Source organism: Lissotriton helveticus, chromosome 1_1, assembly GCF_964261635.1.
Source record: "Lissotriton helveticus chromosome 1_1, aLisHel1.1, whole genome shotgun sequence".
Lineage (NCBI taxonomy): Eukaryota > Metazoa > Chordata > Amphibia > Caudata > Salamandridae > Lissotriton > Lissotriton helveticus.
The window spans coordinates 1,851,292,979-1,851,320,924 of NC_136057.1; the positions used below are offsets into that span (position 1 = coordinate 1,851,292,979).

At 48.4% G+C, this 27,946-nt stretch overlaps 1 protein-coding gene across 2 annotated transcripts in view; it reads left to right on the forward strand.

Annotated features, from left to right (window-relative positions):
* TRMT1L (tRNA methyltransferase 1L) overlaps positions 1–27,946 on the forward strand; it is a 522,615-nt gene that overhangs the window by 380,145 nt on the left and 114,524 nt on the right. For both annotated transcript variants that reach the window (XM_078641383.1, XM_078641388.1), the window contains exon 14: positions 3,940–4,100. In XM_078641383.1, coding sequence (XP_078497509.1) covers positions 3,940–4,100 — 161 coding nt within the window. The remainder of the gene's footprint in view (positions 1–3,939; positions 4,101–27,946) is intronic.

The following is a 27,946-nucleotide window of genomic DNA, read 5'->3' on the forward strand; positions in this document are numbered from 1 at the left end:
ACATGGTCAATATTTGATGATCACCTTGTCCCCACATAGGTATGCGTATTATCTTCACCGTCGGGGGTTATTGGTTCTAAAATTATTAAATCGTATTTGTGTATTACATTATTGATGGCTTCCCCATATCTATTATGGTTGAAATGTAGGATCTTGTCACCAAAAATGTCACAGTAACCACATGGCTCGCCAGCTTCCAAATCACATGTAACACAATTAAAATCCCCTGCCCAGATTAAAACAATTGCCTTCATAAAACGGTCCAGATCCTTCTCTAATAAGTCAATTACAGTGATCCTTCAGTTATCAAAAACATTATTATAAAAACGTATTATAACTAAAATCTGATTTTCCTTGAGATATAGTTGTGAAAACTGGTAATGTGGAGATCCCATAAAGGTTTTCTTAACGATCAGGGGGGAGGCAATGGGAATTAGTGTAGCCAGACCTCCCTTCGCCCTTCCCTTTCTCGATGGTGTTGCACCTGTACAGATGCTTTGGTACCAGTTTATACAGTAGGATTTAGGGCAACAAGTTTCTTGTAATAATACAACCCCATAGCCTTCCAATATGTTTAGCCAGTTGGCATCATTGATCATTGATCTTGTTTTTGGTGCCAGCAATGTTCCATGTCATGATTTTTAAGATGTTACTCAGTGAAGTTCCAAAATCAGCTATAGACAGGTTATCGGGGTTTTCACTGTGATCATGTTCAGGTGCAACCTCTATCTCTGTATCGCGATATTCTGTTATAATATCCTTTTCTGCATTTGTATTAGGATTACCATTTCTCATATTAATACTTGTGGTACCATGGTAATCAATTCCCTCCACAATAAGGGGATTACACAAGTTCATCACAGTCTCTTTGACCCCCCCTGAAGGTAACTGGTGCGAGGAGGGAGTTAGGCGCCCCTGATTTTCCTGTGTGTTTAACTGATGTTTGTTCCACTGTATTGGGTCATTTCCCAGTGTATTTCTAGGGTCTATATTAAATCCCACCATTTTAGACCCCTTTGGTCTGTAGGGTGGCTGTGACAGGTTACTAATAGTAGAGGCCGAAAAGGATATCCCTCTACCCTCTGTTGAATTTGGTACTACCTGTACATTGTCTCTGGTGGGGGAGGCTGTTTGGGGTCTGGGTCTTTCTCCCTCTAGGCCCTCTACTCCTCCTTACAAGGTCGACTGGTCTTGACAGGCAGGCAAAAGGTTGGTGCTCCAGGCTCAGGACAAGTGGGCTTGACTGCCTGGGTGATATCCCTCACACAGCAGGGAGACTAGCAGACCTTGGTCCCTAGTCCTGGTTCAAGCAGGCACCCACCTTTAGTTTCAAAGTCCAGACATTGATGTAATTTAGTGTCTGGTCCTTTGATGTTCCTGTTGTGGATGTCAAACTGCTTTGAAGTGTCCTTTGTCTAAGGGACTGCCTGCCACCGCAAGAGCGAGTAGAGTTTCGATTGACCCACAACACAGGTCAAGGTAGTAACCGGATCACACCTGGCAATGAGCCTCCACTGAAATACTCTTTTCAATGGTTCAAAAGCCTAAGCCTTCTCCTCTGTAATTATTCTCTGGTCCTATAGTGTCAACCTTACAGTAAGCCCAGGCCCCACTGACCACTAACTTGTCCTGGAATCATATGGATTTTGATGTGAACAGAGAATGCTCTGCTCCTCCTCTTCTAATATGTGTTCCCACCCCAGCCCTCTGGAATGTCAGCAACCCACATCTCCTGTCAGGGGCTTGCATTCCTCACCTCCATTAGCCTTTTGCAGGCCCTGGCCTTCCAAAATGAAACACACTGGTCTCAATGTTACATACCATGCACAGGCACAAGTACATCGCAGCACACTCACCCAAGTATTACACACTGCTCAGCACAACACACAGTCAACATGTAGGCCAAGGGTGAGTTAAATACCCAGCAGCAGAACTTTTCATGAGGGCTGGTAGGCACCAATTTCGTAACACAGGTATGACAGCTATTCACAATACTGATTCTTAGTAAGCACAAAACCAGTATGCTACCACCAACACACTCGTGTCACTTAACTCATGGCAAAGGCAGTAGTCCTCTACTGCTCTGAGCATAGCGCTTCGGGCACCCCTCCCGGTTTGACAAGACTATTACTCTGATACAGGTCTAGTCTTGGCCCACAAGCATGATCCATTTTCACCCGTGACCAAATATCAGTGCCAGGTACCCATATATCCATGCATCTGGGGCACTTGAGGCAATGGTTTACATCTGTCACCCTGTGGGGGACTTTTCCGTCCAAACACAACTGCATTATGATATCCTGCTTAAAGCGCTCCAGAAAGACATGGCACATGGCAGTACTCTCCCAGTTGGGATGCATAGCTGCTACGAAGATAACCACCCTCCGTGCATACACTATACATTTTTTCCCCAATCCCAGCTAAGGGTTCAGCATTGCAAAAGATTTAGGTGCTTGTGGACAGCTTTGTATTTGGCAGGAAAAAACATAGGATAGCATTGAGGATACTGCAACAACGCAACAAATAAATTGGGATTGGACTGTCCAATATCAAAAGATACTGCAAAGCTTCCCAATTAAGGTACATGGCAGAGTGGATCCAGTCAAGAGTCAGGCAAACATTAATGCTTTCTAGATTAGACTATACTTGGGGATATACACAGGAAAGGTCTGATAGTTGCTTAAAAAAGACAGAGCATGGCGGTTATACACCTCTGCAGTTACAAGTGTTACCCTAGGGGCATGGAATAGATCAACCGAGAAAGGGAAACAACACTTTCCCACCCCCTTTACCCCGATTTTGTGAAATCTAGATTTCAACTGTGCCCTTAAAAACCTCTATGGACATTTGCTCCCTTTATGACATGCAGGAATCAGAAAAGTCTGATACACCCAGATCAGATACTGATCGTGAACCCGCCATTAAACCACAAGCCTGAAGTCCCCTCACTACATTTGAAGAGTTCCTACTATCCCAAGAAAACAACAAGAAATTGGTATCTGACATCTAGAACTTGCTATCTCAGGGAGACAATACTACTTATACTATGGCCAAAAATAATGGAAGAGAGACAAAGACATAGAGTTGTGCGGGACTGAATGAGGGGAGGTTTTTTTTCTAGATCCCGGACACAGCTAGAACAACCACAACACAAGGAACACTATACAAAATAGCAACATAGTGGTATCATACACAACAGAGTAAGTGGGAAAAGGCCCCAGAAATGCTGGAGAGGATGTAATACTAATGTCATGTTAATTACCTTCACTGGTTTTGGCCTACATTGCAATTGTATTGGAAAGACAATATCTTCCAGGTTCAGATCCCTAGATTACCAGCATATATACTCTTGGGTATTGCCAACCCCCAAACATACCCTTTACACTCAAAGAAGGGTAAGTTGATGTCCTTGCTTTTATGTGTGGCGAAGCTAGTGATAGCTGCACTCGGGGGCAATGATAGCACCACCCCAGACCTCAGAGACTGACCATTGTTTCTAGGATATCATAGGAATGACAAAATAGCCAGCATCCTTGCAGGCAGAGCAAAACATTATGAATTACAGTTAGTCCTTATTCTCTAAAACAAGATCTCTCTCTTGCCCCAGGTACTTGCGTGTGCATTATGAATAATATCAGTAACCTACGTTTCTTAGAGATTGGAGGGCATCATTGATGCCTTTACCAAGGTAAAGGACACCTAAGCATACATTTGCAAACATTTGCTGTTGGGGATGGGTTTCAGTAAACATAACATTTTGCACCTTGCAGGTCACTTCTGTTTACATTGTAATCATAATACAAATGAATCTTATCCTTAGATAAGTCACAGCTTGTGATTAATTAAGGTTGTACCTTTGATTTAAAGAGCTATCTATCCACATCTAAAAAACACAATTGTTGGTACTGAAAAGTCATTTCCTCATTTTCTCTTACCCAGGTCAGGGACCATATTTAACACTGGATACCTGCGGAGAATGCTGTATGAAAGCGTCCAGCATGGAATTGATGATATCCAGCAATTGTTGAAGACGTTGATATGTGAAGCAGACTGCACAACTCACAAACAGCAGTTCATTACTCTGAGTCACATCAATCAAGGTGAGATAGCCTAGCCTCTTCTCTGGAAGATGACTCCTTTGAGGCTGCTGGCAACTTTCATATCCCTGCTTTTTTGTCAAATGAGACTTGTTCTCTCCAGCCATTGTCACTTCACAGTAGAACTTACGATGTGCTCCTGTTTTCTAATTATTCATCTTTTATTTGACGGGACACATACGTTGAGCTCAGCAGAGGAAAGAGGAAGAAGGTGGTGTTTTCCTTTGCTATGAAATACCCTGCATCTTCACCCTGAGCAATGTGAGAGTCTTGTTTTCTGTTTCTTTATTTGCGTTGAAAAATAACATCTCAATGTGCAACCTCTGAAATTGGTCTTTGGAATGGTGATAACTTTACAGTTCATTTTATGGGCTCATTTCGCAATTTTTCCCTAGGGCCGTTTTTACCTTTTCAGAATACCAGTTTCAGTAGTTAAAATTGTGCTAGAAATTTTCATTGCACTTTCAAATGGATATATATATATAGCCTTATTGTTAGCCTTGTTAGCTTTATAGCCTTATTTGTTAGCCTTATTGTTTTCCAATGCTTTTGTCCTCATCTAAGTGAAAGATTATTTCTGTAGTGTAACATCTGTTCTGATGGATACTGTGAGAAATAGCTTCTTTTGACATGGTTAGCCCCCACTTTTTGCCTGGTTTTGATTGTAGTACACAGGGTCCATGCCAACCAGGTCCCCTGTGCCAGTGTGTCTTCCCTAAAACATACCTAAATTGGTACTTCTGCCCCCTGTAAGTCCTAAATGGTACCCTGAGTACCTAGGACCTGGAAGCTGAAGAGGGTCCCCTGGGACCTCCCTCACTTGGACCATGCCACTGCCATTACAGCTTGCATACCCTTCTGAGGTGAAAAACTACAAAGTAGACATGACACCCAGCCTGGGTGCCATGCCAGCTAGCAATTCCTGTAGGTACAGGTAAGTCACCCCTCAAGTAGGCCTTATAGCCCTAAGGCTGGGTGCACTATACCCCAGATGAGGGCATATCTGCATGATTAGATATACCCCTACAATACTTAAGTCAATTTATAAATATTGTAAGTGCCAGGGAACTAGAGTTCCACAGCACCGTGATGGCTTCACTGAAACCAGGAGTGTTTGGTCCCACATAACTCCTTGTAATAAATCCACACTGATGCCAGTGTGAGATTTATTTCACCTTCTTTTCGGAGGTGCCCTCTGAAAACCTGCAGAGCCTGGTGTTGGCACTGACTGGCTTAAGACAGCCTGGCACACACAGACATGTTAGTGGACCCCTGGGTGGAGAGCCTCTGCTTTCTGGGACCAGAAACAATGCACATCCTGGACAGAGGTGTAACATCTCCTTCCCCCAAAATGGGCCAGTGCAGAAAAGCTTGCCTCCTTTTTATTGCGACCCCCCTCAGCCTCTGGGCAGGAAAACCAGTGGAAAACCTAGAAGAATGGAGTTGTGCCCACCTCTGCCTACTCCACCCCTAAGTTGGGGGAGGCGAGGTGAGGCACATTTTTCATTTCCCGCCATCTTGAAGATGGGGGGGAACTCCTCCAATTAGGATAGGTGTATGCCCCCTTCCACAGGAGGGTGACCTATAATAAAGGATGTAGTCACCCCTGGTAAGGTACCCATTGGCCCTACCTGCTACTCCCTGAAAACGCCCCTTAAATGTAGTATTTAAGTGGGTCTCCCAGACATGGAAACTAGATCTGTGGCAACCTAAGAAGACATCCCTGCTGAGAAGACTGAAGATGATGCCTACTTTGGCCCCCGCCCTAACCGGCCTGTCTCCAGCTTCAATGAACCTGCGACATGTCTTGCAGACAGCGACCTCTGAAAACCCTGGGAGGACTGCTGCCTTCAAAAAAGACTCCAGTCTCCCGAGTACAGCGGCCCTGTCCAGAAGAATCCAACTCAAGGACATCGTATCCAGGCAGATCCACGTCTCCTGCCTACTCTGCACCGAACACCCACGGCCAGAGTCTGAGTGGCTTACCTGTCCAGTGAAGTCTCCCTAGTGATCCTTACCTCAAGTCCTGCAGTGGCTCCCCCTGACCTCGACTGACTCCAGAAAGAAGACTCTGACGTCGTTAGGCACCCCTGCAACTGAAGCCCCTGAGCCTTGGTAAGTTGAACCGACAATGCCCCTACAAACTTACTTACACACACACACACACACGCGCACGCACGCGCACACACACACACACACACACTTTTTGAAAGTGAAAAGTATTTTTAGTTGAAAAATACTTACCTTATTGCAGAGATCTTGGTCTTAAAATAAAATACAAAGAAAGTATATTTTTCTAAAATTGGTGTGCATCTCCTTTTTGAGTTGTGTGTCCATTATTGGTTAAGGTTGTGCAATAAATGTCTTACACACCCCTGTGAGGCCTAAGGCTCCTCGCCCACACTATCACTAATAGAGCACCCTGGGTTTTACATTGAGCAATGTACTCATCTGAAAGAGACACGTTAGTGATAGATTCCTTTACCTTAGAATATCCCCAGGCGTTAGACTGGATCCGAATTTTTTTTGCGTAGCAGTACCCATGCGCGTCAGTAGGCGTCGTCCGCGGCTCCCCGTCCGTCGTCGGCGTCGTGGGCGCCGTGATGACGTTGTCGGAGTACTTAGACGCCGCCTCCACGTGCTAACGTCAGTTCTTCTTTTTTCCGCGCCAGCTAGCGCAGATCTGGAAAAAGTTGTACCCTAGTCACTTTTTGACTAACCTTTTGAGATCCTTTTTGATCCATTTTCGAAGTCTACTCGACACCGCCGGTGCCGGTAGGGATGCCCGGGTTCAAACCCTGCGCCGACTGCAACCGACTGATGTCGGTTACCGACCCCCATCGCCGGTGCCTGCACTGTTTGGGCCTGGACCACGACGACAAGTCCTGCTCCGACTGCCGGGCCCTGACGTCGAAGGCTAGACTGGAGCGGTCCCGTAAGCGACTCTAGCTTCGGCAGTCTGCCCCGCGCCGCTCGAGGTCCCGGTCCGAAAGGAGGTCGAGGGACCGGTCGCAGGGCCGGAGCCACCACAGTTCCGGGAGTCGTCATCGGTCTTCGGGCTCGAAGTCCTCCGGTAAGAGGCACAAGAAGTAGAAGAGGCAACATCGCTCTTCTGCCTCCCCCCCGACGCTCACGCAACGCGGCCGGGGGTTCGGGCGACACCGCCCACGCGGCTCTGCTGGAGCGGCAGGTGTCGCGGCCTGCTCCACACCCGCTGGTCCCTGGGCAGGACGAGACGCCGGGGGAGATTGCAGACTTCCTCATGGCCATGAGGTCGCTCGCTCCTCCGTCGGGTTCCGCGGCGCCTTCGGGCCAAGCGGCTCCGACTGGGTCCCCATGCGGGCCGGGTGCTCCGGCCCCGGCGCCGTCGGCGACTTCGGTCCCGATGCCGCAGGGTCCCTCTGGGTTCGGTTCCGGATCCGGGTCGCCGCTGGACGACCTCGCCGGCGTCGGCCCCATGGGTGTCTCCCCCGGCGCCGTCCCAGGACGACGTCGTCCCAGGACAAAGTCGTCCCTGATCCTGCCCACGATTCGGGTCCGGCGCCGGAGCGGCGCCGCTCTAGACGCCGATGGGAGATTTTTATTTCTATGACCCGACCCCATCTTATGAGCCTGAGTACCAGGCGATGGGTGATGAGGAGGATTGGGAGGGGTCTGAGGACCCTCTGGCACCTGAGTGTCAGTCTTCTCCGGACTGGACAGGTGAGCTTGGGGAGGCCAGTGGTCTGGACACTTCGCCCGACACTGGTTTTGTCTCCCCTCCTAGCGTGGCTACGGAGGAGGGGGCTGCTTATAGCGTGGTGCTGATGAGGGCGGCCAAGGCCCTGGGCCTTGAGCTCCCCATCGCGGCCGTGAGTACTAACCTCCTCACTGAGGTCCTTAAACCGCAGTCAAGCTCGGCCGAGCCTCTGCTGCCGTTTAATGAGGCCTTGTCAGACGTTCTTTTGGTCACTTAGTCCAGGCCCGCCACAGGGCAGCCTGTGGATAGGAACGTGGCCAGGCGCCACCGCCCGGCTCCGGGCGACCCTTGCTTCCTGTCTGCCCACCCCACCCCTGAGAGCCTGGTTATCCAGGCCTCCAATTCCCAGACCGCCTTCCCGTCGGCTCCCCCCGACAGGGAATCCAAGAGGTACGAGAATTACGGGAAGAAGGTATTCTCCTCCCTGAGTTTGGGATTGTGGTCCGTCAATATCGCGTGCCTCTTGGGCCGCTACATCCACTCTCTGTGGGACACGGTCGCGGCCGTGCTGCCAGAATGCCCGATGGAGGTACGGGCTAAACTCGGCCAGGCCCTTGTGGAAGGCCGGGATGCAGCACGGTATTCCATCCGGTGTGGGCTGGACACTACCGACTCTCTGGGCAGATCGATGGCAACGACGGTGGCGATTCGTCATCAAGCCTGGTTGAGGTCCGCCAATTTCTCGGCCGATGTCCAAAACACTCTTATGGACATGCCGTTCGATGGCCGTCGCCTCTTTGGCGACAAGGCAGACCATGCGCTTGAGCGCTTTAAGGACTCCAGGGCTACAGCCAAGTCCTTGGGCCTCTCTGCCCCGCGCCAGCAAACGGCTGCTTTTCGCCGCTTTCGTGGCCAAGGAAGGGGCGCTCCCACACGTCCTGCCAGCCACGTGCCGCAGACTAACATCCAGCGCAGTGGCGGACGTGGAAACCACACCTACCCCTGCAGCATCCGCCTCAAAACCCTCCTAGTCCGTGCTTTGAGGCCCATGTGACGCCAGTGGGGGGCAGGGTCCGCCATCACCACCACCACTGGCGCACCGTCACATCGGACAGGTGGGTGCTGCAAATCGTCCGAAGGGGCTACTCCCTCCCCTTCGAGGCGTCCCCTCCAGCCATGCCACCGCAATACCACCGCGTGTCGGGGGATTACTTGAAACTTCCTTCTACAAGAGGAAGTTATGGCCCTCTTGGCCAAGGGGGCCATCGAACGCGTTCCTGGGCCAGAAGTAGGGTGTGGTTGCTACTCCCTCTACTTTCTGGTACCCAAGAAGGGCAAAGGGGTCCTACGTCCTATCTTGGACCTACGGAACGTCAACGGCTTACACCGGAAGGAGAAGTTCAACATCCTGACATTGGCTCAGGTCTTAGCTGCCCTAGACCCTGGAGACTGGATGGTAGCGTTGGACTTGCAGGACGCTTATTTTCACATCCCCGTCCTGCCGGCCCACTGGTGTTACCTGCGGTTCACGGTAGGCCACGAGCACTTTCAATTTACCGTGCTCCCCTTCGGCCTTACCAGCGCCCCACGGGTGTTCACGAAAGTGATGGCGGTGGTCGCAGCTCATCTGCGCAGGTTAGGGGTTTCAGTCTTCCCCTACCTCGACGACTGGTTGTTGAAGGCGGGCTCGCCCCAGACAGTCGTCAGCCACCTCCAGACTACGGCTGACCTCCTGCACCTGCTGGGGTTCTCCATCAATGTGCCGAAGTCACACCTGTGTCCCTCTCAGAAGCTCCTCTTCATCGGAGCGGTTCTACACTCGGCGCAGTTTTGGGTTTATCCTCCCGAACAGCGGGTTCGGAATATTCAGGCTCTGATTCCGATCTATCAGCCGTTATCCCGAGTCTCGGTCAGGTTGACGCTGCGGCTTCTGGGGCTGATGGCCTCCTGCATCCTTCTGGTGCATCACGCCAGGTGGCGGATGCGGGCTCTGCAGTGGGACCTGAAGTTTCAGTGGGCTCAGCATCAGGGCAACTTGTCAGACCATGTCTTGATCTCGGAGGGCACTGCAAGACAGTTGCAGTGGTGGCTCACGGACCGCGATTGGGTCAGCGGCAGATCCCTCTCACTGCCTCAACCGGAGCACGTAGTTGTGACGGACGGGGGGGCCACATGGGAGAGGCGGAGTCCCAACACCACATCAACCTTTTGGAGCTGCGGGCGATCCGGCTTGCACTGAAGGCATTCCTCCCCTCTGTCCGGGGGAGTGTAGTGCAGGTGTTCACGGACAACACCACCACCATGTGGTACTGGAACAAACAGGGCGGGGTGGGGTCTTGGACCCTATGCCAGGAGGCTCTGCACCTTTGGCAGTGGCTGGAACATCAGGGCGTGACCCTGGTGGTTCAACACCTGGCAGGTTCTCTGAACGCCAGGGCGGACAAACTCGGCCGTCGGTGCTTGATGGATCACCAATGGCGTCTGAACTCGGACGTGGCGCAAGGTCTCTTTCAGCAGTGGGGAGAGCCTTGGTTAGATCTATTCGCCACAGAAGAGAACGCGCAATGTCATCAGTTCTGCGTGTTGGAGTTTCCAAGGTGGCACTCGCTCGGAGACGCTTTTCATCACGAGTGGAGTTGCGGTCTATTGTACGCCTTTCCGCCTATACCACTTCTGCCCAGAGTGCTGAAGAAGATCAAGCACGACCGGGTCCAGGTTATCCTTGTGGCTCCGGACTGGGCGCGAAGATATTGGTATCCAGAGCTACTCAGCATGTCTGTCGATCCCCCAATTCGTCTGCCTCTTCAGGAGGACCTTCTGTCGCGGCAGCAGGGGACGGTCCTCCACCCGAACCTGTCCAGTCTCCACCTCCAAGCTTGGAAATTGAGCGGTGACAGTTGAGACCATTTGACTTGCCTCCTGAAGTCTGTGATGTCATTCTGGCAGCCAGGCGTCCCTCCACAAAGTCTGTATACGCCTGCAGGGGGAAAAGATTTGTGGCATGGTGCACAGCAAAGGCTGTGGATCCTCGCTCTGCACCCCTTTCTGAGGTTCTCCTCTTCCTTCTTTCTCTTGTCCAGCAGGGCTCTGCTCTGGGCACTATCAAGGGCTAACTTTCTGCCCTTTCCGCCTTCTTAAGGCTACCTGATCAGCCATCCTTGTTCAAGTCCCCGATTGTAAATAGGTTTTTAAAGGGCATCACACACATGTTTCCTCCTGTTCCTTTCGTGATGCCCCAGTGGGACTTGTTCCTTGTTCTTACTTACCTAATGTGTGCTCCCTTTGAGCCGCTCCATAACTGTCCTCTCTGTCTTCTTACCTTGAAGACTGCTTTCCTGGTTGCCATCACCTCTGCCAGGAGAGTGAGTGAGCTCCAGGCTCTTTCTTCCACACCTCCTTTCCTCTCTGTCCATCCGGACAAGGTTGTGTTGCGGACGAGACCCTCTTTCCTGCCCTAGGTTGTCACGGCCTTCCACATCGGGCAGTCCATCACCTTGCCCACCTTCTTTCCGGCTCCGCATCCCTCGAAAGAGGAAGAGAGGCTCCACCGTCTGGACCCAAAATGTGTGCTCTCTTACTATCTGGATCGCACACGCCAGTTCCGGGTGGATGACCAACTCTTTGTTGGTTACGTGCGCTCTAAGAAGGCAAAGTCGGTGCACAAGCGGGCCATCTCTCGGTGGATCATCTTGTGCATCCAGGCATGTTACTCCTTGGCTTAAAAGGAACCTCCTGTTGGGCTGAGGGCCCACTCCACTCGGGCCACGGCGACTACTACTGCCCTGGGCCGAGGAGTCCCCTTGCAGGACATTTGTCAGGCAGCTACATGGGCCTCGCTGCACACGTTCGCAAGACACTACTGCCTGGACAGCCAAGTCCGGAGGGATGGCTTATTTGGCCGTGCCGTCCTCCAGGACTTTCTGGTGTGATTATTGGTTCGCAGACCCACCACCGGGGTTAGTATTGCTGGGGTATCTATTCTAAGGTAAGGAATCTATCACTAACGTGTCTCTTTCAGATGAACAAGTTACTACTTGTGTAACGATATATCTGTAAGAGACATTAGTTAGTGATAGATTCCCTACCGACCCACCCATCCTCCCCGCTCTGCGAACCGATATCTAGGGTTAAGGTCATCCCCTTTCAGGGCCCTAGTTTTATGGCACCAGTGTTGGTTCTATCATGGCTCTGCGTATCTGGCGCGTAAAAGCTGCGTATAAGAACTGACGTCAGCACGCAGAGGCGGCGTCTAAGTACTCCGACGATGTCACCACGGCGCTGACGACGGAGGCGCGTAAGACGCCTACCGACGCGCATGAGTACTGCTACGCAAAACATTTCCGAATCCAGTCTGACGCCTGGGGATATTCTAATCCTTCACGCAGCTTTGACCTATGTTAGTACCGCCACCTTCTGAGACCCACACTTATACTGTGAATCGCTGTCTGTCTGACTTATTTTTCTATAGATTTAATCAAGTGTCCATCTTCGAATGGGGTTCTTCAACATCTAACTCAGGATATCGCCTGCACTCTACCTATGTGTCGCTTACTAAGCGGAAGTCTGATTGGGAACTGCCAATTCCTAGGCTTTAGGATATGCTCTTCCTGCCCTGAAATTATTTATGGGACTCGTTTCATATCGTGTTGTCCTCGGATCCTAAAGAGACCGTGCTTACCAGTACACTGATGATATGCGCCCTGATGAAGGAATCCCCCACTTTGCTACTGTTCCGAAACGCGCGTCGGCGCTTTTCTTGTTTGCCTGATGAAATAGGGTAGTTGATTGAGTTGGTATGGATGTAATGGTTTGAGAATGAGTCAGTGGTTGATAGAATGAGTGAGTGATTTGGGTGCCAGTTTTTATTGCTCCCCGTGTCCCTGGGCTGATGTATTATTTTGAATTGTATTTATATTAAATGAAATATGTATTGTTCTCTATCTAAATTTGATATGTTTTTCTATGAAAATAAATAAATGAATAAATAATTGAAAAATACTTAGCGGTTCTGTGGGCGCTTTCTATTAATTATTGGAAACCTTTGTCCTTATATAATTGGGAACTCCCCTTTTTCATGTTCTATATATCGCCGGAACACGACCAGTCGACCTGCACAGCTTGTGCATTCTTCCGATCGAAGAAAACCATCCAGGATCGGAGAGCAGTACCGGAAGACATCTTCGACGAAGAGGTTCCCCTCGTCCCCGAAGAAGACTCACCTGATCTCCAGATCGTATCAGAGGCAGACGACTCAGATGACTCCATTCCATTGGGTCAGCGCGTGAGTACTCCTGCCCCTGCACCACATATTCTGCCCAAACCGAAGGCAAAGGTCAGCACTCCGCCCAAAGGGCCCAGTCGAGACCGAATACCTGCTTCGAAAGCCCCGCTTTCCAGCCCGACTCCGAAGAAACCAACTAAGCCTTCTAGTGCCTCAACACCGAGCAAGCCTCTGCCATGGGCACCAAAAAATAAAGACCCCTCGGTGCCGAAGCCAAAAGACCCCTCGGTGCCGAAGCCAAAAGACCCTTCGACACCGAAGCCAAAAGACCCTTCGACACCGAAGCCAAAAGACCCTTCGACACCAAAGCCAAAAGACCCTTCGACACCAAAGCCAAAAGACCCTTCGGCACCGAAGCCAAAAGACCCTTCGGCACCGAAGCCAAAAGACCCTTCGGCACCGAAGCCAAAAGACCCTTCGGCACCGAAGCCAAAAGACCCTTCGGCACCGAAGCCAAAAGACCCTTCGGCATCGAAACCTAAACCAGTTCCGGCATCGAAACCTAAACCAGTTCCGGCACCAAAACCGAAAGAAGCACCGGCTCCGAAGCCGTCTACTTCTACACCTTCGACGCCGAAGAACTCAAAGCCTGATTCCGAGGTGCCCAAATCTTTGAATATGCCTACAAAGCCAAAAACAACACCTTCGGCACCAAAAAATATGCCACAGGACGTTATAACACCTCCCAAGGCTAAAGACACATGACAACCTCCTCTGGAACCGAAAAAATCGACGCCCAAGAAGGTTGTAGAGCAGGAAGAACTTTTTAGACCAGATCCTCGACAAAAGAAGATCTACATAGACCCCAAAACAGGTCATGTAGGTGCTACACCTCACAAGAAGAGACCAGCAGATGCACCACCCACACCTGTGGTTCCTGCCAAAAAGGACTGTGCAACATCTCCTATGCACCCTTCCTCTCCTTTCTTTCCTTCTTCTCCTGTTCCTCCTCACATATCACCTCAAATTTCTCCTGTACATTCTCCATTATCATCACATTCCCCACAGCAGAATGATGATGAATACAATTTGGGTGGAGGGGAGGACATGCTAGACCCTGATTCATACCAGGTAGATGAGGGTGTATGGGATTTTTTAAACCCAAAAAATTTACCTATATGGTATTTTTCAATCCCACAAAATGTGCCTGACATCCCTGAACCTCAGTCATACCCATCAAAGCCTTCCCCTCCAGAAGATACCATTGGGTTTGGTCAGCTGTTAAACAGAGCTGTCGTGTACCATTGAGTCCCTATGCATTCCGATAGCATAGAAGAAGATTTTCTCCTAGATACCTTTGAGCAGTCTCAGCGGTCTGCTCAAATTCTTCCCATGATCAAGGGGGTTATAAAACACGCTCCAGAGGTATTTAAAGACCTGAACGTTCTAGAATATTGAACCCTAGAATCGAGAAAAAATATAGACCAGCACCCACAGATCCCGTCTACATTAAAGGACATCTGCCACTAGACTCATTAGTTGTGGCCAATGCTAGGAAGAAGGCAAACTCTCAAACTTCTGGCGAAGCACCCCCACCTGACGAAGAATCAAAAGTAATTGACGCGTCAGGTAAGAGAATAGCTGCACAAGCTACGGCGTATAGCAAATACACAAGACCTCCTCGTTGCGATAGGGCTCATTATGACCAATTAGAAAAACTACTTGAGCACCTACCAGATCAGTACAAAGATCAAGCAACTGACCTTATACAGGAAGGCAAGTTAATATCCAATGCCTCAATAAAATGCGCGCTAGATGTCGCAGACACGACATCTAGAGCTGTAAACACCAGTGTCATACTCAGGAGACATGCGTTGTTACGCATTTCAGGGTTTAAACAAGAAGTGCAAACCACCATTTTAAACCAACCATTTAATCAGAACCAGTTATTTGGCCCAGAAGTAGACACTACGCTGGAAAAAATTAAGAAAGATAGGGACACCGCAAAGTCTATGGGGGCTTTACAGTCCACACCAGCTAGAAGCTCCTTTCGTCGCTCCTCGTACAGAGGAGGCTCCAAACAAACTGGAGCAGACACTACAACATCTTTCAAATCCCAAACATCCTCTAACAAGGGATACTTTAGAGGAGGATACAGAGGCAATAATAACAAAGGAAGAGGTCGCGATAACAATAACAACCGATCCTCTTCCGCCACAAAACAGTGACTTCCCTCTGCTCCCCCCACAGCATTCCACTCCTGTAGGGGGCATATTAACACAGTTCCTACCTGTCTGGAACTCCATTACAACAGACAAGTGGGTAGGACAGACTATCCAACATGGCTACTGCCTGGAACTTACAGCAACCCCTCCACACATACCTCCCAGACAGCGTCCAATGTCTACAGACCATCTCACTCTGCTTCAACAGGAGGTTCTATCACTTCTACAAAAAGAGGCTATTCAAATAGTTCCTTTAGAAGAACAAGGAACAGGGGTTTACTCGCTGTACTTTCTAATTCCCAAAAAGGACGGAACACTAAGGCCAATTCTCGACCTCCGGCCCCTCAACCATTACATACAATCAGATCATTTTCATATGATCACTCTACAACAAGTGCTTCCACTGCTGCAACAAGGCAACTTCCTTACAACACTAGATCTAAAGGACGCCTACTTCCATATCCCCATATATCCTGCCCACAGAAAGTATCTAAGGTTTGTACTGGAAGGACAACACTACCAGTTGAAAGTCCTCCCATTCGGAGTGACAACCGCACCAAGAGTATTCACAAAAATGTCTAGCAGTGGTAGCAGCACATCTCAGAAGACAACAAATACATGTCTTCCCTTATCTGGACGACTGGCTCATAAAAGCCAAGTCATTCAATCAGTGTGTCCAACACACACATCAGACAATTCAAACACTGCACTATCTAGGGGCTACAATAAACATGTCTACAGCTCTAGCGTATCCCAGTCCAGCAAGGATACAGAGCATTCAAGCCTTAGTCACAGCTTTTCAACACCAACAATCTCTGCAAGCCAGGGTGTTTATGAGACTAATAGGCATGATGGCATCTTGCATCTTCATAGTACCACACGCACGTTTGCAAATCCGCCCATTACAAGAATGCCAAGCACAACAGTGGAACCAAGCTCAAGGTCAACTAACAGACCTGGTGTTGGTAGACAGCCGCTCGCATCGCTCTCTGCAGTGGTGGAACACCAAAAACTTGACAAGGGGGCGGCCGTTCGTCAAGCCTGTCCCACAAGTAGTGCTCACAACAGATGCATCCCTAACAGGGTGGGGAGCCCATCTCTTACATTACACAACTCGGGGCCAATGGACCAATCAACAAAAACTGCTCCATATCAACCATCTAAAGCTGCTAGCAATATTCTTAGCACTCAAGACTTTTCAACTTCAAGTACAAAACAAAGCTGTCCTAATCCGGACGGACAATGTGACAGCCATGTACTATATACAAAAACAGGGGGGAACACACTCTCTGCAATTGTCCCAACTTGCACAGAACATTTGGAGATGGGCCATTCCTCAAAACATTTATCTGTTAGCGGAACACCTTCCAGGAGTTCACAATCAGATAGCAGATCTGTTAAGTCGGCAGTCACAACAGATTCACGAATGGGAACTACATCTACAAGTTCTTCAGCCATTCTTCCAATGGTGGGGGCACCCACACATAGATCTGTTTGCCACACACCAAAACGCAAAATCCCCAGCCTTCGCCGCCAGGTATCCACACCCACTGTCCGAAGGCAATGCGATATGGATGAACTGGTCAGGCAGATTTGCGTACGCTTTTCCGCCTCTCCCACTCATTCCATTAGTAGTGCGCAAGCTCAGACAACAGTCTCTCACACTAATCCTAGTAGCTCCCACATGGGCACGCCAACCGTGGTTCACCACACTACTAGATCTCTCCCTAGTTCCACATCAAAAGCTACAGCTCACACCCTCCCTGTTAACACAGAACCAGGAGAAATCAGACACCCAGACCCAAACCAACTGAATTTGGCTATCTGGCTCCTGAAGACTTAGTTTGGTTATCTAAACCTACCACCAGACTGTATGAACATCATTAAAGAGGCTAGGAGACCCACTACCAGAGCGTGTTATGCCGCTAAATGGAAAAGATTTGCCATTTATTGCAACAATAATCAAATTGATCCCCTGGAGGCTTCCATCCAAAATATCATTTGCTACCTTTTACATTTACAAAGGTCTAATTTGGCATATTCTTCCATATGCCTGCACCTTGCAGCAATTGCAGCCTATTTACAAAACAGGCAACATCTGTCTCTCTTCAGAGTACCTGCAATCAAAGCATTCATGGAAGGATTAAAAAGAATAATCCCACCTACTTAGCCACCTTCTCCTGTGTGGAACCTCAATCTTGTCCTTACAAGACTCATGCAGCCCCCTTTCGAGCCACTACATAAATGTGAACTGCAATTCCTAACATGGAAAACAGCTTTCCTTGTTGCCATTACTTCTCTCAGAAGAGTAAGTGAGATACAAGCTTTCACTATACACGAACCAGTTTTTTCAAATACATCCTAACAAAGTGGTTCTTAGATCTAATCCAAAATTTCTTCCAAAGGTTATCACTCCTTTTCACCTAAATCAATCTGTAGAGTTACCGGTGTTTTTCCAAAACCCAGACTCTGTAGCGGAAAGGGCTTTACACACATTAGATGTTAAGAGGTCTCTCTTATACTATATAGATATAACTAAATCCTTTCGAAAGACAAAACAACTGTTTGTATATTTCTCTCCTCCACACAAAGGCAACCCCATCTCAAAAGGTGGGATTGCATGGTGAATTGTAAAATGTATGCAAATATGCTATATTAAAGCTAAAAGTACATTAACAGTTCCTCCTAGAGTGCACTCTACTCGCAAACTAGGAGCCTCTCTGGCTTTCTTAGGGAACATACCCCTAGAGGACATATGCAAGGCAGCAACATGGTCTACACCACACACATTCACCAAACACTATTGTGTTGATGTGCAAGCCAAGCAGCAAGCTGCTGTAGGCCAAGCTGTCCTTAGAACTCTCTTTTAAACTACTGCAACAGATACAGGTGACCACCGCTAAGGGAGACACTGCTGCACAATCAATGCATAGTGTACAATCTGCAGCTCATATGCCTCGAACGGAAAATGCTACTTACCAGTATGCATCTGTTCTTGGCATGTAGAGCTGCAGAGTTGTACACTCCCTCCCGTCTCCCCGGGACTTGTATCCGTTCCAGTTTTTCATCTTACTTAGATGCACACACATGGACATCTTCTTTCTTTACTTCTACTAGCTCCATCATTTCCCATCATGGCGAAAAACAATCTAAGGATGGGCCGATGCCCATGCGCAGTATTGTCCAAGGGAGGAGTCACCTATCTTGTGACTACAAAGACTTCTTCCAAGAAGACAACAACATGCAATCATCCGAGCCCAACACCAGGTGGCGATCTAATGCATAGTGTACAACTCTGCAGCTCTACATGCCAAGAACAGATGCATACTGGTAAGTAGCATTTTCCTTCTGGACTTGAGGTAAGTTAGAGGATCAGGCTACAAACTTCCAGGCCTCAGGGCCAATTATCTACCCAGAGCCAAGCCCCTCCCCCAGCAACTGCCACAAAAATACTTTGTCACCCTTGGCAGTGCACGATCGCCCCGGTGGGAGGTCGCATCACCTTTAACCTTCCTGAGTGGAGGAACATCACATCAAACTAATGGGTGTTTAGATTGTAAAACAGGGTTACTTCCTACCTTTCCTGTCGCATCCCTCAGATAGGACACTGACAACACAAGTCCTGGAGGACCCCTAGACCATATTTCTAGAGGATGTTCAGGCTCTCTTAGCCAAGGAAGCCATAGAGAGGTTGCTGGCATCAGAGATTGGGACTGGCTGTTATTCCCATTATTTCCTGGTGCAGAAAAAGGGCGGAGGCCTTCGTACCATCATAGATCTTCACCGTTTGGAAGGACATGTTCAAAATGCTGTCCCTGGCCCAAGTTTCATCTGGCATGGACCAGGAAGACTAGATGGTGGCCTTGGATTTGCAGGACACTTCTTTCCACATTCCCATCCAGCACTCCCATAAGCATTACCTGCAGTTTCTGCTGGACCAGGGGCACTTTTTAGTTATCAGTGCTCTCCTTTGGCCTTACCAGTGCAACTGGGTGTTCACAAAGGTGACAATGGTGATCACAGCCCATTGGCAGTTTGAGAATACTGTTCTTATACATTGATAACTGTGGTTGCTGGAAGGCAGGCTCTCCTCAAACAGTCCTAAACCACATACAGATGGCAGCAGGTTTTTTTTATTTTTTAAACATTGCTGGGCTTTTCCATCACTGTGCTGAAATCACACCAGCCCCTTCATCTGAGTCACCCTGGATACAGTGCTTTTAGGTCTTCCTCCACCTCAACGAATCTAGCACATTCGGGATATGATTCTGATGTTTTACCCTTTGAGGCCTGGGTCTTTGTAACAGCGCCTCTGAGACTTCTTGGTATCTTGCATCCTGCTTGTAGACCACGCCAGGTGACAGGTGAGCTCTGCAGTGGGATATGGCATCTCAGTGGGCTCCACACCAAGGGAACCTTTCGAATTCCATACAGTTGTCAGAGGAAACTGCGAAAGAACTGCAGTTGTGGCTGCCTGACAGCAGTCGAGCAGTGATAGACTTCTCTCCCTACTCCACACAGAACTGTAGGTCATAAAAGAGTGAATGGTCGTGACCGATGCATCCCGTTGTTTGAGTGGTTGGCGATTCATCTGGGCGAAGTGGAAATCAGAGGACTGTGGTCTCCAGCGAAAAGCCGGTTCCATATCAATTTGTTGGAGTTGTAGGCAATTTGCTTGGCACTGAAGGCGTTCTTTGCAAACATCAGGGTGAACTATTGCAGGTTCGCAAAGACCACACAACTGCCAAGTGGCACTGCAGCAAACAGGTCAGTGCAGGGTCATGGGTTCTGTGCCAAAAGGCTTTACAGCTATGGAAGTCACTGAACTCTCAGGGCATCTTTTTGAAAACCCAGCACCTGGCTGGATCTTTACTTGCCAGGGTGGACAAACTCAGCTAACACTGCCTAGCAGATCGCAAACTCCAGTTACACTCAAAGGTGGCACCGGGTGTCTTCCAACTATGGGGTGAACCCTGGCTTGATCGATATGCCACTGCAGCAAATATGCAGTGTCCAAGGTTTTGCACTTTGAAGTTCCCAAGGCAGCTCTCCCTTGGAAATGCCTGAACTTGAGCTTGGGCTCTTGTATACATTTCTTCCCCTACCTCTCCTGACCATAGTATTGAAAAACATAAAAATAGACTGGACCCAATTTATCCTAGTTTATCTGGAATGGGCGAGGATAGTGAGCTACCCTGAACTACTCATCCATGAGCATATGTCCTCTGATTTGGCTACCTCTTCGGGAAGACTTCCTGTCGTAACAGCAGGGCTGGGTTCTTGCACCCGAGTCGATAGGTTTTCCCCTCGTCGGTATCTCTGGCATGGGATCCGAGGGGTTCTTTCTGCTGTAGCTGACCCTCCGTCGTTGTCGTCTTTGATGTCCGAGCTGCCTTCTGTGCCTTCTTTTCTAAGCCCTTGGTATCTGAGGGGTCTTAGTTACCTTCTCTACTTTCTTTTTTTTATATATTTCTTTTTATTAACTCAAGGCATGAAACAGAAAAGACACAATACAGATGAATCACATCATAATTTACAGTACAGTTGACAAAATGTGGAGGGGAGTCGAACCAAAAATCACATTATAAAGGATATCACAGGGATGGGGGAACAATAAATACAGAATTTCGAGGTGGTGTACAAATTTCGCCTCTATACTGATTCCATTGATTCCAAATTAAAGCCCACTTCCGAGGACGTCCCCTCGCAACACACAGTTTTTTCTCGAAACATACTCCAATCCAAATCTTTCTTTCAGTTATCGAGAGTAGGAGGGATCTCAGCACCCCATTGTTGGGTAATATTTCTTTTAGCAATAATATAACTCAGTGTGGTCCACTGTGTCTGCGCATTGTTCAGATCCGTAGGTTCCCAGACATTAAGAAGGCACCTTCGCGCCTCCGGCAAGAGTGGGACTCCAGTGACCTCCTGAATAACATTATGAATCCTACCCCAGTACTCAGTCATGTAGTGACACTCCCAAAAAATATGCATGAAAGTACCCACCAGTCCACATCTCCGTCTACATAACCCTTCCTCCGACAACCCCATCTGTACAAGGCGAGGACCACTAACATAAACCCTGTGCAATATTTTTAATTGTACCAGTCTCAACCTCGCAGGAATTGCTACCACTCTGGGTGAGGACACAGCTGATTGCCAATCTTCATCATCCAGTTCTTAAACATCACCTGTCCACTTTAACCTCAGATCTGCTAGGAAGTCCGCCCTATTATTGATAAGTTTCTTATAGATCAGGGAGATCGTTTTATCAAGGAGGTGGCCGTTCAAGATCCTATCCTCAAGAGGGGAGGCCTCCGGTTATTCCTCCCCCATAGGCAGAGCAGCCGTTAAAGAATGTCTGACCTGTAAATAGCGGAAGTGCTCCGAAACAGAAAGCTGGTACTCTACTCGCATTTCTTCAAACGATTTCACTCGCCCCTTGCTCCACATGTCCTTAACAGTTGAAATCCCTATCAGCTCCCACTTATCAAATCCCTTAGTATTCCACAGTTTACCTAATCTCTCTGAGGCAAAGAGTGGGGTAGCCTGTGTTAATTTATTTTTCCACCCCAAAGAACTCGTGGTATCATGCCAGATTTTTACCGCATGCTTCGTTGGTCCCGTGGAACCAAGTTTCACCGGGTTAGAATACAGTGCTCTGTTGTAGTTGCCACCTGGCAAAAGCCATTCATCCATGGCATATCCCGGATCCTCAACTGGCCCATAAGTCCCATGATTGATAGGAGCCAGCTGGGAGGCCCAGTAATAGCGCTTGATGTCCGGGAGGGCGATACCACCATCATACCATGGGATCGTAAACTTGACCAGAGCAATGCGGGGCCTTTCCTCCCACAACAAACTTCGTTGAAGTCCCTCTACCTCGTGGAAATAACTCGCAGGCTCTGCATCTAAAGTATTCTGAAGGGCATAAAGGAAGCGCGGAAGGGACATCATCTTAAAAAGGGCTGCCCGTCCCAACAAAGAGATCGGAAGCCGTCGCCAATGCGCAGAGTCACTTCTAAGCCGTTCCAGTGGGGGAAGTAGATTTTTGAGATATCTAGTTGTCGCATCCAACGAAACAAAAATACCTAGATATTTGAACCCATCCTTGGCAATCTGGTTATGACAATTTCTCGGAGGGACCGGGGCCTCTCCACTAAGGACATACAGCACAGATTTACCCCAGTTAATGGAAAGTCCAGAGTTTTTACCAAAAGAAGTTAACACATCGCATACCACCATGTGGGATTTCCGGGGAGAAGTCAAATAAAGCAGAATATTGTCTGCATATAAAGAAATCCGATCCTCCCACTCCGGGGACCATCGTATTCCACGGATTGATGGCTCCTAACGGATCCATGCCTCCAGGGGCTCCAGGGCTAACGAGAAAAGGAGAGGTGAGAGAGGGCAGCCCTATCTCGTTCTAAAAGAAAGGGTGCCGAGACTCGTCCATTAACCACTACCTGGGCAAGCAGCTCAATGTACAATAGCCTTATCCAGCCAATAAATTCAGGGCCAAATCCAAATTTAGCTAGGACTGGCCATAAATAAGACCATTCCACCGTGTCAAAAGCCATGGTTGCATCAAGGGAAGCGACCACCGCTGACTCCTCTGGCTATCACTCCATGCAATCTCCGTAAATTCAGGGCAGTATTTCTATGAGGTATAAATCCTGATTGGTCCGGGTGGATCAATCCGCTAATCACTTTTACCAGTCTGTTTGAAAGGGTCTTAGCCAATATTTTGGGCTCCGCATTCAGTAAAGAAATAGGCCTATACGAGGTACATTTATCCCTGGGCTTACCGTCTTTATGAATCACTACCTCCGATGCCACTCTCTGGTCATTAGGCAGGATCCCCTTCTCCCAGGCCTCACCAAACATATCCTTTAAATAATGAGCTAATTTATCCGATTTCAATTTGTACAGTTTAATTGGAAGTCCATTAGGACCTAACGCCTTGCCGGAGTTTAATGAGCGAATAGCCAGGGCTATTTCATCAGCTGTTAGAGGGCTATCCATAAAATCAAAATCTTCCTTACTCAAACAAGGGAGTCTTATATCACGAAGTAATAAATGGGAGTCTTCCTCCGGTCGATCCGAGACTGAAGCATAAACCATATGAAAATATTTCGCAAAACAGTCTACTATATTCTGGGGGTCTGTGACAGCCTCCCCTTCATCTGTAACTAGTTCCGGGACGATACGCTCAGCTCTTTCTTTCTTATCCAGCCACGCTATTAGCTTCCCTGCCTTATCCCCAAGATCATATAATCTCCCCTTCTGTTCCCTGTCGAAAGCTCTAGCCCTATCTGTAACCAGCGAGTTATAATCATGCTGTTTAAGACTTAAAACATGTAGTTTGTCCCGTGTCACCCCCTGCTCCCAATCCTCCTCTAATCTGCCAATTTCAGTTTCCACTTCAACAATTTCTTTATTCTTTTCTTTTTTGGTCCCAGCTATTAAGCCCAAAGCCTGGCCCCTGATAACTGTTTTGAATGCCTCCCAGAGTGACACCTTAGATAACACCGACCCTTCATTTTCAGTAATATAATTGTCTAACCCCTTTATGAGGTCCCTGCGAACCTTAGGGTTTCGAATGTACCATGGGTTGATGGGAGCAGTTCTACCTGCAGCGTGTGATGCGATACAGAATCAAATCCACAATGGGGAGTGATCAGATATGCCTCTCGCAAGATGTATCACCTCTGTAATACAGGATGCCTGATCCGCTAGGACCAAACAGTAGTCTAGCCGGGAGAGGCTATTATGCGCTCCTGAGTGGAAGGTATACTGCATTTTGTCCGGGTGAAACAATCTCCAACTGTCTACCAAGCCCATCGCCTCTATAAAGTCAGGCAACCATCTCTGAGCACGTCCCGTATCTCGCGGGGGGCACCTGTCCACTATTCCAGAAACTACAGCATTAAAATCACCACCTATAAGCAATAGACCCACAGGGAGTTTAATCAGTAGCTTCCCAAGATAAAAAAAGGTTGTAGACTTCAGACCCGGTGGGACATAAAGCGACAAGAGGGTTGGGACACGCCCCTCCCATCTACCCGTAATCCCCACATACCGCCCTCTATCGTCTATCCACGTGGAATCCAGCACCAAGGGGAGAGCTTTTCGGATTAGGATGCCCACCCCCTAGAACTAGTCGTGAACCCCACATGAGCGACCAATCTATACCCCATCCTATGCATAGCCATGCATGTATTCCCAATCAAATGTGTTTCCTGGAAGACCACATTTGGCGCACAACGTTTTAAATATTGAAGAACCACACTACGCTTGATTTTGTCGCCCAATCCATTAACATTCCAACTTATAACCTTAAGTTCACTACCCCCCATTATCATAAAAAATGGAAATATAATCATCTGGTGTCTGCACATCAGTCCAAACCAATACAGTGATGCCAACTATAACACAAAACATAAAGCAAAATAAACATAATAATACAAAAATCTCTTCCCTCTTCTCTTCCCACCCTGCACCCCTACCTGTCGCTTACGCGCATCCCCAACTAGCAGTGTGCCTCTCGCCCCCTCGCCCCCCAATCTAATCTACAACTTACAAGAGGTAGAAACTAGAGGGAGGGCCTACACTAGCCCGCCATCTCACCTCGCTCCCGCATTTCGCCGCTGCCACCCCCTGTCAGGTCTATACATTGCAGCACCTATGCAGCCATAACAAAATTAGAGAGAACTTTACACACCCACTCAACCCCCCGACCACACCATAGGAAAATATAAACCCAGTGTCCCTGTTGCACATTATTCTTGTTCTTCCACCTCATCCCGGCCCTGGCCCTTCATTTCCGTAGCTACCACACTATCCAACCAATCCGCCGCCACCTCAGGATTGTCAAAGAACCAAACTCTCCCATTAAGTTCCACTCTGAGTCGGGCCAGGAACATCATAGCATATTTAAGTCCTTTGTCTCTCAGGTTTTTTTTTAACTGCGAGGAAGTTCTGACGCTGTTTCTGTACCATCTGAGTAAAGTCAGGGAAAAAGGAGAGGGTCGCGTTTTCATACTTCAAGGGGGTCCATTTCGTGCAGTTTGTAGAATCACATCCCTGTCCCGAAAATTTAGGACCCTTGCTATCATTGGACGAGTGGGCGCTCCCGGCCTCGGTCTACCCCGCGGAACTCTATGCGCCCGCTCCACTGAACAGGTTACTGAGGCCCTTGGGTTTGAGATGATCAAGGATCAAAGATTCAACAAATAAATCCGGCATTTGCCTTCTGTTTTTTTGGGTATTCCAAGAATGCGGACATTATTGCGCCTGACCCTTCCCTCGTATTCGTCCAGTTTGCCATCAGTGAGAGCTCTTGAGGTCCTGCACCTCTTGCTGCAACTGACTCACATCGTCAATTAGACTATTAGATTTAAGTTCAAGGGATTTGACCTTTTCATTGGTCTTTGCGAGGTCCGCTCGGATCAGCCCTACTTCGATCGTGACAGTGTCTAGTTTGGCATCAAGAGCTTCCATCTGCTGGCCCAGTGATGCTTGCACCCCGTTAATAGCTGCCCTTAGATCCGTTAGCGTTGGGTCAACTGGGTCAGCAAGCGCACCCTCTCCCGCCAACGGCGTCCTCTTCACTTCCCCGGAGATCCCTTGGAAATGGTATACCGATCCAGCCTATTTGATTGGACACGCCTGGAACCCCTGGTGGAGCGCGGTAGGGACTTGTCCGATTCTGGTCTTGCCGACATGTCGCCGCAACTTACTACTAGCTCCGATCGGAGTGAGCACCTTCACCAAAGGGCCTGGGAATATATTCCAGGGTTCAGGGGCCAACGGTTCACAGCACACAGATCAGCAGCCTCCACTCACCCGGGCCGAGCCAGCGTCCACCGGGCCCCCGAAGCGCTGCTCACCCTCCACCGGTCTCCAGTTTCTTGCCCAAACTACCAGTCCTCAATCACCCAATAGAACAGGTGTCAGGGTCGATCAGCAGTGCGAGCAGGCATGGCAATGACTCTCAAAAAGTTCCACATTAAAGCCCAAAAACACCAAACCCCAAAGGGCCATGCACACAGTATGCCAATCTGCGTCTGGGGGGGCGGCAGCACCAACCATATCGCTCCCTGTGTGCATGGCTCAAAGCTGGTATATTGCCCCGCTGCTTCCCAGCTTATGTCAGCAATTCGGGCAATAGGCAGCCATCCCCCACGCTCCTCCGCCTACCTCAGCACTGTTCAGGCGGTGGGGTCACGGACATGGGCGTAGGAAGTGTGGGGGACGTGGGGGACATATCCCCCCCAGATTTTCTAGTGGGGGGGACAGGGGTGGGGGGGACGAGGGGACGAAAGAACTTCCCTTCTCCCTTCTGTTAATTGCAGGGCCTTTGACACGTAAAATCACTAGTGCTTTGACGTGCCAATGGCCCTGTACTTGACCTGTGACTTTCCCTTTTGTGTGCTGCAAAGCTTCAGGAATAATTTCACACCTCGTTCCCGCCATGCTGGCTGCCTTCAGTCTGCACTTCAGGACAAAGGGAGAGAAGTAGTTTGTTTATTGCTGTCTGCATCCTGCCCTTCCCAAGCCCCGACCTGACCGTACCTGTGCAAATCAGTCACTCAAAGGCTACTGTTTTGCTTAAATGTTTATTTTAAGCAGTTGAAACTCACCCTGGAACATGAGAACAAATTAGCATTAGTCGTACTCTAAGCACACATCTTGGGTTACGTTGTGATAGATGTGTTAGTCTGTCCTAATACTTACACAAATAATTGAAATACCACTATATTGTCTTATTTATTTTATAGCGCTACTCAACCCCATCCTGGGTGTCGGAGCGCTTTACATCACTCATACACATTATACTTTGACAATAAAACGTGTGTGTAAGTCATTTTACAGGATGTGTTACACAAGATAGTGAGGGTTACAAGGTGTAGGAGTCACGTGTGCTTTACTTCATAGGTTACAGTGCTATATTCGAAAGATTACAATGTATGAAACGCAAGCACTTAAAGGATCTCTTTGTTAAATGCAGTAACCAACTTACCCAGCTACATAAAATAAAAATCTGTTGTCTGTGTCTCACATGAAGTGCGTTGTGGGAGACATATTAACCCTTTATGCTACTCTGATTCAAAACTGGGACTAGACAAAATCCATGTCTCTCCAGCAAGTGCATTAACCTCCAGAATTATTTTACCATTATTTCCTCTGATTTACTGGATACATAAAAATCTCTGCCGCAGGTCCCTTAGCCACATAAGATATTTTAAAATGCTGTTTTTGCAACCAATTAAGCATAACATATTTACTGCCACATTTCTCCTTGTTGTCGATTTCTTTCTGGCAGAGTATGAATAAATAAATGTCTAAGTGGAGGCCTAGATCTTGCGCCAGTGTTGCATCACTTTTTTTGACTCGGCTCCGACGCAAAATCTTATTTTTTAAATACTGTAATGCGCTCACGTGTACTCATGATAGACCTGCTTAACATATGTGAGGTCACAGAATCTGATGTAATTTTGTGTGATATCACTTCCTGCGAGGTCACACACTGTGATGTCACTTACAATGACACAAAAGAATCCTTCAAAATAATCAGATAAGTAGAACAAATATACACTGGTCTCCATGGGGAGACCAAACCATGAACTAAGAAAGTGGAATGCAAACTACAAAGCGTAACAGAACTTGGATCAGAAGTCTCAGAGTTGCTAGGGACACAAGGAACCATCCAAGGTAAGTG